The sequence below is a fragment of the Triturus cristatus genome, chromosome 1_1, assembly GCF_964204655.1.
Source record: "Triturus cristatus chromosome 1_1, aTriCri1.1, whole genome shotgun sequence".
Classification (NCBI taxonomy): domain Eukaryota; kingdom Metazoa; phylum Chordata; class Amphibia; order Caudata; family Salamandridae; genus Triturus; species Triturus cristatus.
In genome coordinates this window covers 51,487,860-51,503,857 of record NC_140579.1, presented here as the reverse complement: position 1 = coordinate 51,503,857, position 15,998 = coordinate 51,487,860, and the positions used below count along the sequence as shown (strand labels likewise).

Below are 15,998 nucleotides of genomic sequence, written 5' to 3'. Positions count from 1 at the left end.
AGTTAGAAGAAAATAGAATGCCGACCAGAGCTGTACATAATAATTTAGAATTGGATGCTATTCCTGCCGAACTTTCTGAATTAAATACATATGAGTCTATACTCATTCAATGTGTTCATCCGTTCCAGACCATAGTACGTATGGAGCCCAAAACTGGTAAATTACCTCCTTCAGATTTACTGAGAGGTTTAAAAGGTAGAGTGGTGTATTTGCCCTTGGATTTGAAAAAAAAATATGGAAACTATTGATGCAGATAGTATGGAAACTGAACCATTAGTTATTCTGGTTAATGGTGTACCTACAAAGAATAAGAAGATTTGGCAGGAGCTGGTAGATGTACGGAAAGTACAAAGAGCAAATTTGTATTTGAAAAGGAATAACAAATGGTATGAATCAATTTATATAGAAGAAGAAGAAGAAGATTTACAAGAAGACACAGAAACACCAACTTGACAAATTGAAAAAGTGGACAAGTCAAAGGAAGAAGAAATTTATGAACATTTTAGCATACATCCTCTTCATTCAAAAGAAGTTATGGGAGACACTATTGATCTGTTTCAGATGAAGAAAGCAAAAGGAACTCCCGTGAGTGTATGGGAGGAGAGCTTGGAAGCTCGATGTTTTCCCCAGCTGTTTCCTACAGGAAAAGGAGGACGATACGATGAACGTCCAGAACAGATTCCAGCTTCTGAGTATCGGACTACAAGACTATATGCAGAAGATCCAAGATTTCGACAAAGTATTCCTTATTTGTTCCATCTTTTATTTGAATTGTCTGCATTATCTTATGCAGTAAATCACATTTTAAAAAGTGGAGTACATTTACAAAATGTGTCTGCTAAGGATTTTATGGAGAAAGTGCAGCACCGAGATGATCATTTGGAAACACAACTGATCAATCTGATGGCTTGTCAGCGTGGGACAAATGAATATTGGTACCGACGCCATGGTGAATTAAAATGCATGTTACGGAATTTAGGAACTCCAACATGGTTCCTTACCCTAAGCTGTGCCGAGTACGCTTGGGATGATTTACTGGATTTTCTACGAGAGGCAAATTCAAACATTAAAAACATCGAATACAAGACAGCAGGAGAACTGTGCTCATTGGATCCGGTTAATGTTTGCAGATATTTCAATCATAGATTTGAGGCCATGATGTGCTTCATCTGCAATAAAAAAAATCCACCTCTTGGAGAAGTTGTAGATTTCTTTTGGAGAAAAGAGTACCAAGCAAGAGGTGCTCCCCATATTCATATGCTGTTGTGGATCAAGGATGCCCCAAAGTTTGGAACAGATACTGATGAAGCAGTGTTATCTTTCATTGAAGAATATGCAACATGTGCTATACCAAAAAGCACAGAAGAGAAAAAGTTAAAGGAGCAACTTTTACGTTTCCAAAGTCATCGGTGTGGAAAATACTGTCGACGGAAATACAAGAGCAAAGATAAATTCTACACTAAATGTCGATTTGGATTTCCTAGACCTGTTCTTTCAAAAGGAAGAGTAAACAGTTTTATGTCAGCTGTGAGACATACTATTACAAGAAAATCACCTAAGAATACCTACAACCTAAAAAGAAAAGAAGAATCAAAAAATATAAATGACTACAACCCAGTCATTTTATCCATGTGGAATGCTAACATGGATATACAGTATGTAGCTGACAATTCCATTGCTGTTGCTCGATATGTAACGTCTTACATTACTAAATCAGAAAAAAATGAATTGAAAGAAATGTGGGAAGAGATTTCTCACGAGAAGACTGTCAGTAAGAAGCTATACAGTTTCAGTTTAAAGATGTTATCGCATCGAGAAATTGGATCCTACGAATGTTCAGATAGGTTATCTTCTGCAAGTCTCTACTCGAAATCAAGAAGAATAATTTGGGCAAGTTTAGGCCTTGCAGCAATGAGAAATTGGGTACTGAAATCTGTTGGAGAAATTGAATATTTGGCCGAGAATGACCCAGAAAGTACAGATATTTTGAAATCAAACATGTTGGACACATATTACCCAAAGAGAAGTCTTCATCTAGAGAACATGTGTCTCTATGAAGTGCTGCAGAACTACATTTATTCACGGAAAGCCACAGAAGACATCAACAATGGAAAATATAAAGTCATTGGTGAGGAAGGATGTTTGGTGAAGCAAACAAAAGGAAGTTTGATTAATCACAGGAAGCTCAGTTGCGAAACTACTGACAAAAAGGAATTTTACTACTTGGCTCTTTTACAGCTGTTTAAACCATGGCGTTCAGAGGACGAACTACTGGGAGAATTTCAAAGCTATGAAGATTCCTTTAATGCTTGCAAAGACAGCATAGAATGCAGTACTTTCACAAATTATGTGCAAATGTTAAATGAAGAAATTGAACAGGAAACTACAATTGCAGCTGAAGTAGCTAGAGACAGTTCTCAAGACAGCCAAAGTTCTGGAACACTCAGTCAAGATCCCCTAGGACAACCAATCGTTGAAAATGAAGCTGCAATAGCTATGACTGAAGTGGAAACGGCTATGAATCAAGCTCAAGAAGAATTAATAGACTTACCAAATTTGGAAAGACAACTGAATGAAGAGCAGCAACAAATTTATGAAGAGATCAGAAACAAAATTGATCACGATTACTACATGAAAAAAAAGAGTGCTCATGCACATCATTTCAACCAATCAGGATGTATGTATGCGGACAAGCTGGAACTGGAAAAAGTTTCTTAATAAAAGTCATCAGAAGCTACCTACAGCAAAAAACGGATTCTACTTTGTCTTGTGTGGTTACTGCTCCAACTGGGTTAGCAGCATATAACATAAAAGGAATCACTTTACATCGTTTGCTAATGTTACCAGTGGAGCATGAGAACAAAATACAATACCACAAGCTAACTGGAGAAGCATGCTTGGAAGTTTCAAGAGTATTGAAGAAGATGCAAGTTCTCATTATTGATGAGGTGAGCATGGTATCAAACTTAATGCTTGCCTTTGTGCATTTAAGAATGCAGCAAATTCTAAGGACAGACTATGACGTGTTATTTGGTGGAAAACATGTCATAGTTTTTGGGGATCTTCTACAGCTTACTCCAGTTAAAGGACAACCAGTGTTTAATACTGTGACACATGAAGACACAAAGAAGTCATTGGGAAGCATTGGTAATGCAAATATTTGGTCCTTCTTTGAGTACAAGGAACTTACTACTAATATGAGGCAAGCAAACGATGAAGAATATGGAAGTATTCTGAAAGATATCAGAATTGGACTACTCACTGAAGCTGGCACGAAAGCATTACAGAGTCGGTTGCTACATAATTTATTCCCAAAGGAAGAAATAGTTGCAGAGAAAATATACAAGAACATTGCAGAAAAGAAAAGTGTCATCTGCTTAATGCCAACTCTACGTGAATGCTCAATATTCAATGAGGAACTTTTGAAATTGGAAAAGGAAGAGATTAGGAAATTGGAAGCAGTGGACAAAATTCAGCATGAAAGAATTACTATTACATTAACAGGCAAACTGAAAAATAAATTGGATTCACTAGAGAAGAACATTTCCAAAACTGCTGGATTAGAAAAAAATCTATATGTTTGCATGAACTGTAGAGTATTTTTAAGGAGAAATTTGGATGTTGAAAAAGGTTTAGTGAATGGAGCTATGGGAAGAGTTGTGGGTTTTATTAATTACCAGAAAAAAGATGGAATTGAATGTTTAAAAATAAAATTTGATCAGAGAGAAGAAGTTATAGACATTTGTCGTTGTACAGTTCGTTTCATGCTTGTGAAAGACTTATATGTACGTAGGAAACAGTTTCCGTTTTCTCTAGCATATGCTGTAACTATTCACAAGTCTCAAGGATTGACTGTAGATTGTGCTTTTGTGAACATTGGTTCAACTGTGTTCAAAGAAGGTATGGCTTATGTTGCTTTGTCACGAGTGAAAACATTATCTGGTTTATTTATGATAGACTTTGATGACTCAAAAGTTAGTGCTGATGCAAATTGTGTAAAGGAGTATAATAGATTAAGAAGAACCTATGCTCCTCATTTAGGTCAGTATCCTGTGTTGGAAAAACGTGTTGTTTCTCGAAAAAGGAGAATTGAGAATATCTGTAATGAGGATGTAGAGAGGAGAAAAAAAAAGAGGAGTGATGTAATTGCAAGCAAAAAGAAAAAGGAAAATGTTGAAGAGGTTGTTGGTTGTCATTTTGAAAATAGCTCTGGTGTCAACTGCTACGCTAATGTAGTGCTGAATGTTGTATTTTATCTTGAAAGTTTGCAAGAGCAGATAATAGTAAATCAGAGAAAAAGATTCTGTTCTGAGTTGAGTCTCCTTTTTGAAAAGCTGAGTAATGATAAAACTAAAATAGAAAGTGCTACTGAAATTAGAAAACTTTTAGATGTATGTTCAGGATGTACACAGTTTTCTCAAAATGTACAGCAAGACGCACAGGAATTCTTGATGTATTTTCTTCAGGTACTGGAAGAAGAAGGGGTACAAATTGAAAATATGTTTGGTGTCTCTTATAAATGGGAACATAGTTGTGAAAACTGTTTCAATACATGTGGCTCTAATGTTGATTCTGAAAGGTTTATTTATTTAACATTGCCAGAGAGTAAAACAGTCACTTTTGCTAAATTAGTTAAAGATGCTAATCATAGCATGGAATGCGGTGAGTGTAAATCTGACATGTTTTCAACGTTAATTTTAAAGGAATACGGACAGTATGTAATTTTAATGATGCAACGATGTAGAGCGGATGGTTCAAAATTGGATACTTTAATAAAGAAGTTTATAGGACAGCAATTATCAATTTCAGGAAAAACTTTTGTAACAGTTGCAATAATTTTCCATGATGGACCTACTGTAACTTCTGGTCATTACATAGTTTATCTAAAATGTAAAAAAGGCTGGACAATGTGTAATGATTGTCAATTGGTTTTTAAGCAACGTTTGCCTTTTGATTTAGCAAATTCCTATCTAATCTTCCTGAAACCTAAATTTTAGAGAGAATTGGCAACATCTGTACAAAACAATTTTACCATTGGAATTTTCAAATAAAAAGATTTTTCAAATTACCATTTGGCCTAAAAGAAAGGTAACCAATTGTATTGAGGACTTATTTAATTCCTAATTAATCTTTCGGAAACCAAAATTTTAGAGAGAATCGGTAACATCTGTACAATTTAAAATTTGGAATTTTATTGGATTACCATTGGAAATTTAATCAAAAAAGATTTTTAAAATTACCATTTGGCCTAAAGGAAAGGTAACCAGATGTATTGTGGAGTTATTTGAGATATATTATTTTTGTGATTATGCTTCTGAAACAAAATTGTCAGACGGTATTTTTTAGAAATAGTTATTGTTATTAGATGATATTTTTTGGGAATATTTTGCATTTCTATAATGTTATGTTTAAGTGAGAAGAGATTCTGGGCTTTTTTAAAACAATCTTTGAGATTGTTATTTTTTTTTTGCCCGCTGTTAAGTGATGAATGCAATTGCTTTCACGATTTATAGTGAAATGCAATATATTCTGAAAACAGCAAAAAAATGGCAAAAAATTGTTTTTTGAAAATATGTCAATACGTGTACTGTATTATAAAATGTTTTATTAAATATTAATACTTTTTTCTTTTTTTTTCAGATTGAGAAAGAAAATTTTCGAAAAATAAAACCATTTTTACAAGCAATTTAAATTAAATTTAAATTGATAATTACATTTTTGGGTGGGTCAGGTAAGTCAGAAATTAGATGGTCCCTTTTTTCCACTTCTCCTCAAACAGATTTTCAGTATTTCGTTATTAATCCCTCAAGGACCTTGTAATGTGGTAATTGTTTTTTAGTGTTTTTAAAAAAATAAAAAAAAATAAAAAATAAAAAAAATACGCTTACCGTACGCGTACGGTAAAAAAAAAAAAAAAGTTTTAAAGAAAAAATAAAAAAAAGGTGAGAGGTAAGATTGGCTCTTAAAAGAGCCGTTGTGTTCATGCAGGAACAGAGGAAAGGAAGAATGAGAATATTAGCTGGTAGGACAAATGTGCTTGTCTATTCTGTTGTTAATTAGGGGAACACTGGTCTCCCCCCACGAACAATTAGACCATGCCAATTTGAGCACCGCATTGTAACCCTCGCAAATCGATGGTTAGTTTCAAGAGGACCAGAAAAAGGTGAATCTGCCCCCACAGATGAAGGGCTCAGCTGAGCTGCCGAAGATGGACTCGGCTGAGCTGCTGTGGAGGTGCTTGCTCGACTTACTGAAGGGTTTCCTCTAGTATGTCGAGCATGTGTCCTAGGGTGTACATCCTCAAGGTGTCTTAACATAGTGTGATTCCCGAAGGAATAATTCTTGTTAGGATTACCTCTAGAAAGTACACGCTGGCACAGCTTGCAAGTCACTAAAGCAGCATTTACTTTTTTCTCGCCCTCAGGAAAAGTAAAATACTCTCATATAAAAGAGCTCTTCTGTTTCCTCCTTCTCTGCCTGATGGTGGTGCTGCTAGCCTCACTCTCAGAAGAGGAGTGCTGGTCTGCCATCGTATCCCAAAGACAACTCAGCTCCTTCTCCTAAAGGATCACAAGCAGAAATGAGGGGAATGGGTGTGGTGTAGGAGAGTTCTAGAACTGAAACTACTTTAAACCAATCAAAAGTTTTGTTTCTTGATCACACGAGCCACCGTGCGCGTACGTTACGCTTACGGAGCGCTTACGGAGCGCTTACGGTAAAAGTACGCATGCGGGTATAAAAGACACGTGCACGCGCGCATGCGCATAACAGGCACGCCCCAACACTTCCGCGTAACGTGCGCGTGTAACGTATGCGCTTACGCGCCGCGTACGCAGTACGCACGACTACGTAAATTGCGTAACCATACGCAAAAAGAATAGAAATATTACGTACATTACGCAAAACGTACGCTTACCGTAAGCTTACCGTACGCGCACGTAAAAAAAAAAATAAAAAAAATTGGAAAAAAAGAATCACTATTTTATACTAATATATCTTACCTGTTTGGTAAAAAAAAAAATGAGAAAAAATAATATATTGCAGAATTTTTAACATTTAAGCATAGTGTTTAAAGAGAATATAAAGTAAAAAAAAAAAAAAAATGTAAAAAACCTTGCAAATAAAAAAAAAAAAATCACTCGTTTAATATAAGAATTTGTATTTAAAAAACCATACAAAATCACTGAAAAAACCATTGGTTTCACACACGTTATAGGTAAGAATTAGCATTTAAAAAACCATACAAATTCACTGAAAAAACCATGGGTTTCACACACGTTATAGTTAGGAATTAGCATTTAAAAAACCTTGCAAATTCAGTGAAAAAACCATAGGTTTCACACACGTTATAGTTAGCTGGACATTTCACTCGTAAAAAAACAATGAAATTCCCCCGTTATAGTTAGTTAAGCTAACTATAACTCGCGCACCCGCAATCCAATGCTGATGACGTCACATATTACATCACTCATGACATGGTCAGTGACATCACTCATGACATCACTGATGACATCTCAAATGACATCACTGATGACATCATCCTTGTGACAGAGTGGCAGACCTCCTCTCACCCTAATATAACCTTTGAAACACACATTCAAAAATAGAGATTAAAATTTTTTTTTTTTAAATGGACATACCAATACCAGTTACAACAACCTCTTCAGTAATTCTAAGATCCACATACACATCCACACATTCACAAACAGTCCTATACAGTCACTCATACATGTACTCACTCATCATATGTACTCGTACACCTATACATCCTGCTACACAATGCCACTCATCCACAGAGTTACTGACACACATACTCACTCATTAAAATAAAGAATCAAACATAGATTTATTTGCATATACAGTTATACACACACCACCACACTTACTTCTACGGAAAGTTACACATACTTAGTCTTTTAAACAATCACTTATAGAAACACATACTTATTCATACAGGAACTCTTTCAATCTCTCACTCTCACATATACTCACTTATATACACCAATAGTCACATATAGTAGTTTAAAACATATGTAGTTACTCATAAAGACACTATTGAGACAGTCATTCACTCACTAACACACCCATGCACACACTCATCCACCCATACAGTCCTGCACACATGCTGTCTTCAACACATACAACCAGTGAGTCACTCATTCATGCACCTATGCACTACGTAATACCCCCCACCGAACCATGCAGACACTCAGACTGATACTCAAAAAACCACCTAATATCCTATAAAAACACCCATGTGGCTACTCACCAACCCATGCAGCCACTTATACACAAAGTGAGAGACTGATACAGATAATTACATATTTAAACATTACTCTGTAAGCCACATATTCACTAAGATACACTTAATCAGTCAGTTATACAATCAATTTTTCAAAAACAAATCATCCATTTAGACACTTATATACCCATTTATTCTTCTATCGTCCGTGAGATATACATATATAAAACATATTTAATTTTCAGAAAAATACACATTCACTGGATGATGTCATCAGTGATGTCATTTGAGATGTCATCAGTGATGTCATGAGTGATGTCACTGACCATGTCATGAGTGATGTAATATGTGACGTCATCAGCATTGGATTGCGGGTGCGCGAGTTATAGTTAGCTTAACTAACTATAACGGGGGAATTTCATTGTTTTTTTACGAGTGAAATGTCCAGCTAACTATAACGTGTGTGAAACCTATGGTTTTTTCACTGAATTAGCAAGGTTTTTTAAATGCTAATTCCTAACTATAACGTGTGTGAAACCCATGGTTTTTTCACTGAATATATATATATAAATATATATATGTTGCTTAAAAAAATACGGAGTTTAGCGGGAGTAGCACTGATCCCCCCCCAAAAAAATACACTGTAAGACATTATATTTTATTAATATAGTGTGCTAAAGTGTTTTTTCAATGTTTTACATATTTAAGTACTCACAAACAAGTGTACGGAGTAGCGCTGTAATTACTAAAAATTACATTACATTACAAGTTGCACCGTAATGTAAAAGAAATTTGTAAAGCGCAACGTTCACCGTACGGTTTCTTGGCGCTAGAATAAGCAACTACCTGGGGAGGAAGGGGGAGGAGGAAAGGGGAGAAGGGAAAAGGGAAAAGAAGAGGGGGGGAAAAAGAGAAGAAGGAGATTAGTTATAAGCAGAACGAAAAAGATGAGTCTTAAGAAGGGATCTGAAGTGAGTGTAGGGTGAGGCCAATCTTATGTCCAGGGGGAAAGTGTTCCAGAAAGAAGGGGCGAGAACCGAAAATCTGAGGCCGCCCCATTTCTTGCGCTTGACCTTAGGAACTTTAAGAAGAGCCAGATGGGCCGAGCGCAGGTTGCGGGTGGGAACATAAGGGTGAATGAGAGAAGAAATAAACACGGGATTAAGACCAGCTAGAGATTTGAAGATAAGGCACCCCAGCTTAAATTTGCAACGTTCAGAAACAGGGAGCCAGTGCAGAGATTTTAACAAAGGGCGGGTGTGACGGTGCCTAGGTTGATGGAAAATAAGGCGGGCTGCCTGATTCTGGACAAGTTGCAGACGCTTTAGCTGGTAGTCGGGGATGCCTACATATAAAGAATTGGCGTAATCGATTCTGGAGATGACTAGGGCTAAGACGGCCAAAGTAAGGGCTTCAGTAGTAAGAAATCGGGCAATTTTCCGGATTTTTCGCAACTGAAAGAAGCAGGCAGAGACAGTGGCGTTAATCTGTGGTTTCATTGAAAGGTCTTTGCTAATGATAACTCCCAGACTTTTTGCCGAAGTGGAAGGGCAGGGAGGCAGACCCAGACTGACGGGCCAAAAGTTGGAATTCCAAGGGTTGGGAGGGCCACCGACAAGAACCAGCTCGGTCTTGTCGGGGTTCAGTTTCAAATGGTTGGCTCCCAACCAATTACTGATGTGGCAGAGGGTGGTTTGAAAGTCAGCAACAGATTGATCCGAGGAGTTGATGTTGAAAACTAGTTGGATGTCGTCCGCATAATTAAATGCGGAGACATTTTTGTCTCGGAGAGAGCTGATCAGGGGGGTGAGGTATAGGTTAAAGAGTAGGGGGGACAGGGAGGATCCCTGAGGCACGCCACAAGTCAAGTCAACCTTATCCGCAGAGAATTGAGACAGGCGAACCGCTTGTTGGCGGCCGGAGAGAAACGAACGAACCCAATCAAGGGCGGTACCCTCGATCCCTGCCTGCCTGACACGGTCGACCAGGATCCCATGGTCGACCGTGTCAAAGGCAGCCGACAAATCCAGGAGAACCAGGGCCTGGCAGATGTTAGAGTCGGCTCCTCTCCGTAGTTCTTCCATAACGGAGAGTATGACCATCTCAGTGGAGTGGGCAGGCCTAAATCCGGCCTGCTGGGGGTCGAGAAAATGGGACAACTCGACATGAGAACTGAGAATGTTGGTAACATGAGTCTCAAGCACCTTCCCGAGGTAGGGGAGGAGAGAGATAGGGCGGAAATTACTCATGACCGTTGGATCAGCAGTTGTTTTTTTTAGAATGGGTACCACTTCTGCTGTCTTAAAAAGACGAGGGACTTGACCGGAGATAAGGGAGGCGTTCAGAAGAGCCAGAGGGGGGGCGGGGTAGGCCGAGAAGGCCTTGCATAAGATCTTAGGGGGGCAGCAGTCAGTGGGAGAACCTGAGGAAACTTTGCTGAGGAGAACGGGGAGCTCCGCTTCCAGAATAACGGGGATCCGAGTGAGGGGCGGGCAAGGAGAGAGGTCTGCGCAGGGGGGGACAGGGAACAGGAAGGGGAACGGAGAGGGCGGTACCCGGATACTATTTTTGATTTTGGCAATGAGATAGTTCCTCAATGATCGCAAAAATGTTTTTAGCTTTATTAGCGGACTCTGTGATTTTATTGGAGAAGTGTGTAGTTTTTGCTAGCGCGATGGCGGATTTATAGCCTTTGAGGAGGGACAAGAATTCTGCCCTGGCTGCAAGGGAGTAGTTTATGCGCCACCGACGCTCGGCTTGCCTGAGGCCGAGTTTTAAGGCTTTAAGGTCTTCAGAGAACCATTTTTGTGCGTCATGGCGATGCTTAAGTTTGATCCGTCGGAGGGGAGCGACCACGTCACTGGCGGACTCAAGCCAGAGATTGAAGTTCTGAGCATAGATGTCCGGAGAATCAGATTCCAAAGGGGTGGAGGTCCTGAGTACATTATTAAAAAGGTCAAGGTCTGCTCTGTTCCAGTTACGAGCGGAAAGGTTGGAATCAAGAGGACTGCTTGGAGGAGTAGGAATTTTAAGGGAGAAGGTAATGAGAAAATGATCGGACCAAGCACATGGCGATATGAGAAGGGCCGAAATCACAAGATTGGAGGACCATACCTTATCCAGAATGTGACCTCTGATATGGGTGGCAGTGTTGACATGTTGGCGGCAATTCAGGCTGCGCAATAGCTCGGAAAAAGCTGCCGAGCAAGTGCTTTCCTTCTCGTCCATAGGCCAGTAATTGAAATCCCCGAGGACTAGGATTTTGGAGTTGTTAATAGTAATTTGAGAGAGGAAATCTCCAAACAGAGAAGGAAAGTCTGGCATGAATGGGGAGGGCGGTAGACTAAAACACAAATAAGAGCGAATAAAGAAGAATCCAGTCTGACAACAAGACAATCAACCTGGGGAATGCAGGAAACAGTGATAACAGAGAACCTGAGGGAGTGTTTAATGATGGCAGCAACGCCACCTCCCGGTTTACTGGAGGCCCGGTTGCTTTGAATAATATAGTAGCCAGGAGGAATGGCGGCCAGAATGTCGGGGGGAGGAGCCATCATGCAACCAAGTTTCGGTTAGAAACAGAATGTCGGGGCTGTCAGTATCAAGGAGATGAAAGATTTCTGTCTGATGCTTTACTAATGAGCGGGTGTTAAGGTAACATACTTTGAGTTCAAAATTAGTAGACGGGCGTCGGGGGCAGAGATGGAGAGGAGAGATTTGAGGATCAGTGAACAGTGTATGAGCAGCTAACTCAGGAAATAGGCTGCGAGCACAAGCTAAACCCAGATCGTTGAGCTGTGCGTATATGGTGGGGGCCAGCGGCCAAGCAGCATGCAGCTTGAGAAGGTCAGCTGAAGAATATTGAGTGGCGTTAACAGGGAGGGCAGAGTGACTGACCCCGGGCCCCGGTCGGACGCGGACGGGCGCAGACGGGCTTGCCTTCGGCGCGCCAATGGCGCGCCCGCTGCGCTCGTCCGCTGCGCGTCCGATGGAGGCACATTATTTATAGACAGAATAAGGAAGGGAGGGGGCGCGCCCAGCGCTCGTGGGCGTGTCCTGGGGAGTTCCCGGGGAGTTCCAGGAAGTGACGGCAGGAGCGAGTGCAGACCCGGGACAGCGATGGAGACGCTGTGCAGGAACTGCACGGGAGGGCAGGCGAGTGCTAAGTGCCCAAGAGGAGAACGAGGTACAGACCAATACAAATTCCAACACCAAAGTTTAAAATGAATCTACAATAAAAGCTCCCGGCTTTCCGCCTCAGGAGGTAGCTGTAAGTGTGGGGCGCGAGTGCGGGACGCACGGTAAGTAGTCAGTTGCCAATTGCAGGGGGCGCTCGTGGGCGTGTCCTGGGGAGTTCCTGGGGAGTTCCAGGAAGTGACGGCAGGAGCGAGTGCAGACCCGGGACAGCGATGGAGACACTGTGCGGGAACTGCACGGGAGGGCAGGCGAGTGCTAAGTGCCCAAGAGGAGAACGAGGTACAGACAAATACAAATTCCAACACCAAAGTTTAAAATGAATCTACAATAAAAGCTCCCGGCTTTCCGCCTCAGGAGGTAGCTGTAAGTGTTAACTTAAAAAGAAAACAGTATTGTACAGTGGGATAAAAGTTATAAACAAACATTAACCTTTTCAAAAATATTTTGGGGGGCAACAGTACACCAGTGCTGCCCTGTAGATTATTTTCTTTTTTTAAATATCTAGAAAGTTATAACTATTTTGCTCTACCTATTACCACTTTACTAAGGTGGTAAAAATTAGGTAGAAAATGCCACACCTAATATTTTCCTACATCGGAAGAAATAACACACAACATGGTGAAAGTGTACATAATAACATGGGTGCCTTTAACCTCTTCAGTGCCCATGACGAGATAGTCTCGTCATGGAGCACGGTTGCGCTGTGCCCATGACGAGACTATCTCGTCATAAACCCCGCCCGCTAATGTAACGCCCGGCACAGGGCGGGGAAAGGGCGTGGCACTGAAGGGGTTAACTTTTTTATGATTACCTAATCAGCTAATGACCGTGGTAGGCGAAATACCGAAATTTTTACAAAAATACCGCCATAACAAATAGTACTAACGTTAAATACATTATACATTAAAACTTATAAAAATAATGACATAACATACCTGCACTACACAAAATAGGCATGTGCACACCATTATATGTAATCCTGCCAAATTTAAATAAAATACGATTCCTGGTTTTCACACAGTGCATAATTTAAAAGTATATGTTTCATATATTCAATGTAAGCATATTTTGGAACCTCCATTTTCTCTTTACACCCCTGTCAGACAACCTTGCAAAACATTACTCCTTCCACAATTAAACCAGTGGGAAAAGTCTGATAAAGTGTGACGGCATTCCTCAAACGGGTGCAAAGTTATTAAGGTATCACATTTTTTTAAATTCATAGGTTGATAATCTATACAATTTTCAAAACAAAAAGATAACCTATTAGTACTTCATGAAAGTGGTAAAAGGTTTTTAACAATAGTAAAACTTAATAATTAACTATACGTAACACCCTGGCTTGCCCTTAGTGAAATTGGATTGTGATGGAAGGCAAGTGCTAGCCATCATGGCCTCCTTTCATTTCTATTCTTTGGTGGGCAGATTAATCAGACTCAACATCCTTGGACCTCTGATGTTGAGGTCAAAGGATGTTGAGTCCTTTGACCTCAAGATCAGAGTTTCCATCCAACCAGTTTAGATTGGACTAATTTGTCATTAGAAGGTAAGCTTCCAATTCCTTCCTAGATCCCGGTGAGCTGCAGTGATACTTTATGTGTAAGCTCCCCATCTCCTACAGTAGGTCATACTCTGGGATATATATACTCATCCGCCATCTTCCCCTGGATTAGTCATTAATAACAGGAAAGTCCTATACTATGCACCTTTTATTTCTGCTTCACTCATTAAAGGGGCCCCCACCTGCCAATGACACTCACCTCCAGCTCTGATCTTTTCTTGTCCTCATCTGTTGCGAATCTCTTCACATCTTCCAGGTTGCTTCTCAGTTGAATCAAGCGACTTTGCAGCATTTTCTAGGAATAATTTTAACAAAAACATGATGATTCAACACCAGTGATATGCGGGAGCAATTTTGCAATTCACCCCCACTTTCAGACCGATAGCAAACCAACCACATTTCCTATGGACAACATAACTGCTCAGTTTGGGCTGCAGACCTTCCCGCTTGATGCGCGTCTTCCAGTCTGATCAGGACTCCAGATCTTCAATGGATAAGCTACACATGGTTGTGGAAGATCTACTGGTTCCCACTCTTATTCTCAACAAACAACACCTACTCTGGAATTACAAGAAAGCTCCCCATAATCATTCTGACTTATTCCCACACAAACAAGGCTGAGACAAAAAATCTGAATGTATTCATCCATTCCCCTGGTCCATTGACACCCACAGTGGGAAACAATGACATCGCCGCAAGGATATGGGTAAAGTCCTTCAATGTTTGGAAAGAGGGGGTCTGGCTGTCCTAGAAGTTGAGTGTGAAATTGTGAAGCTCTCAACATGAGAGGGCTCTAATCGGGGTACAGAATTACTGAGAGAGCACTGCATATTCAACCCTATGATTAAGAGGAGATGTGGTAATAAAAGAAGACATTTCAGACGAAACAAATTGAACCCCATTGTCGGTCAACAGTTCTGCTGGAAAACCCTCTCTAGAAAACACTTTCAAAAAACACTCAAGGACTTTCCTTGTGGATGGTTCTGAAACCGGTTCGACCTCAACCCACCTGGAAAGATGGTCTACCATTACAACAAAATATCTCAAATTGTGAGGCAAAACCTGGTATGGACCCAGAAAGTCAACACTAATACGCTGCCACACTCTCTTTGGACATAGGCTTACTGACTCAGCTTCATGTTCTGTTATTAACACCTTATCACTAGACTTGCATTTAGTACAACTCAAAACAAAATCTTCAATCTGTGAGTCCATGCAAGGCCACCAAAACCTCTCCCTGACCTTTCTCTTGGTCAGAGTGGAACCCAAATGCCCACTGTGAGCCAATTTTATCACTTGTTGATAGAGAGAAGAGGGTACTACTAGCTTCTCTCCACGAACTAGCAAATTACCTTCCAACGACAATTCATCTGCAACCTTCCAAAAAGGTTGTAGTTCTTTAGCTAATAGAGACTCTTTTGGCCAACCAGATTGCACATATAAGACGACTTCACTTAGCGTGCAATCTGAATGGAGTGCAGAAGTCCACTCACTTTCTGAAAAGCTTGCGTCTCCTATGTAAGCAATAAAACATTCTTCAATTTCGTCTTCCCACTCCAGACTGTCACATTCTTCAACGGGAAGACGAGAAAGACAATCAGCTCGGGAGTTTTTCCCCCCGGGAATATACTCTACTGTAAAAGAAAATTCTAACAGTTTAGCAGCAAGTCTTGAAATCCTGGCTGTGGTGCGTTTAATCTTCTTGCCCGAAAGAATATTAACTAAAGGGCAATGGTCAGTTTTTAACGTGAAATGCCTACCCCAAACATAGGCCTTGAATTTCTCCACACTCCACACACACGCAAGCAACTCTTTTTCTATCACAGAATATTTACGTTCTGCGTCCCTTAAAGTACGTGAAGCAAAACCAATAGTGAACTCACGACCATTCTCCATTTGGGTAAGTACAGCTCCCAAACCATACTCACACGCATCTACAGTGATGACAGTATCCCTTTTCTCTGAAAAAGATTGCAGGGCAGGAGCACTGATAATTCT

General features: G+C 40.2%; 1 protein-coding gene across 1 annotated transcript in view; it reads right to left on the bottom strand.

Annotated features, from left to right (window-relative positions):
* The window catches only part of LOC146869342 (E3 ubiquitin-protein ligase TRIM39-like), an 86,425-nt gene that overhangs the window by 57,552 nt on the left and 12,875 nt on the right, over window positions 1–15,998 (bottom strand). The window contains exon 2 of the mRNA XM_085651088.1: window positions 14,200–14,295. Within this exon, the coding sequence (XP_085507214.1) occupies window positions 14,200–14,295 (96 nt within the window). The remainder of the gene's footprint in view (window positions 1–14,199; window positions 14,296–15,998) is intronic.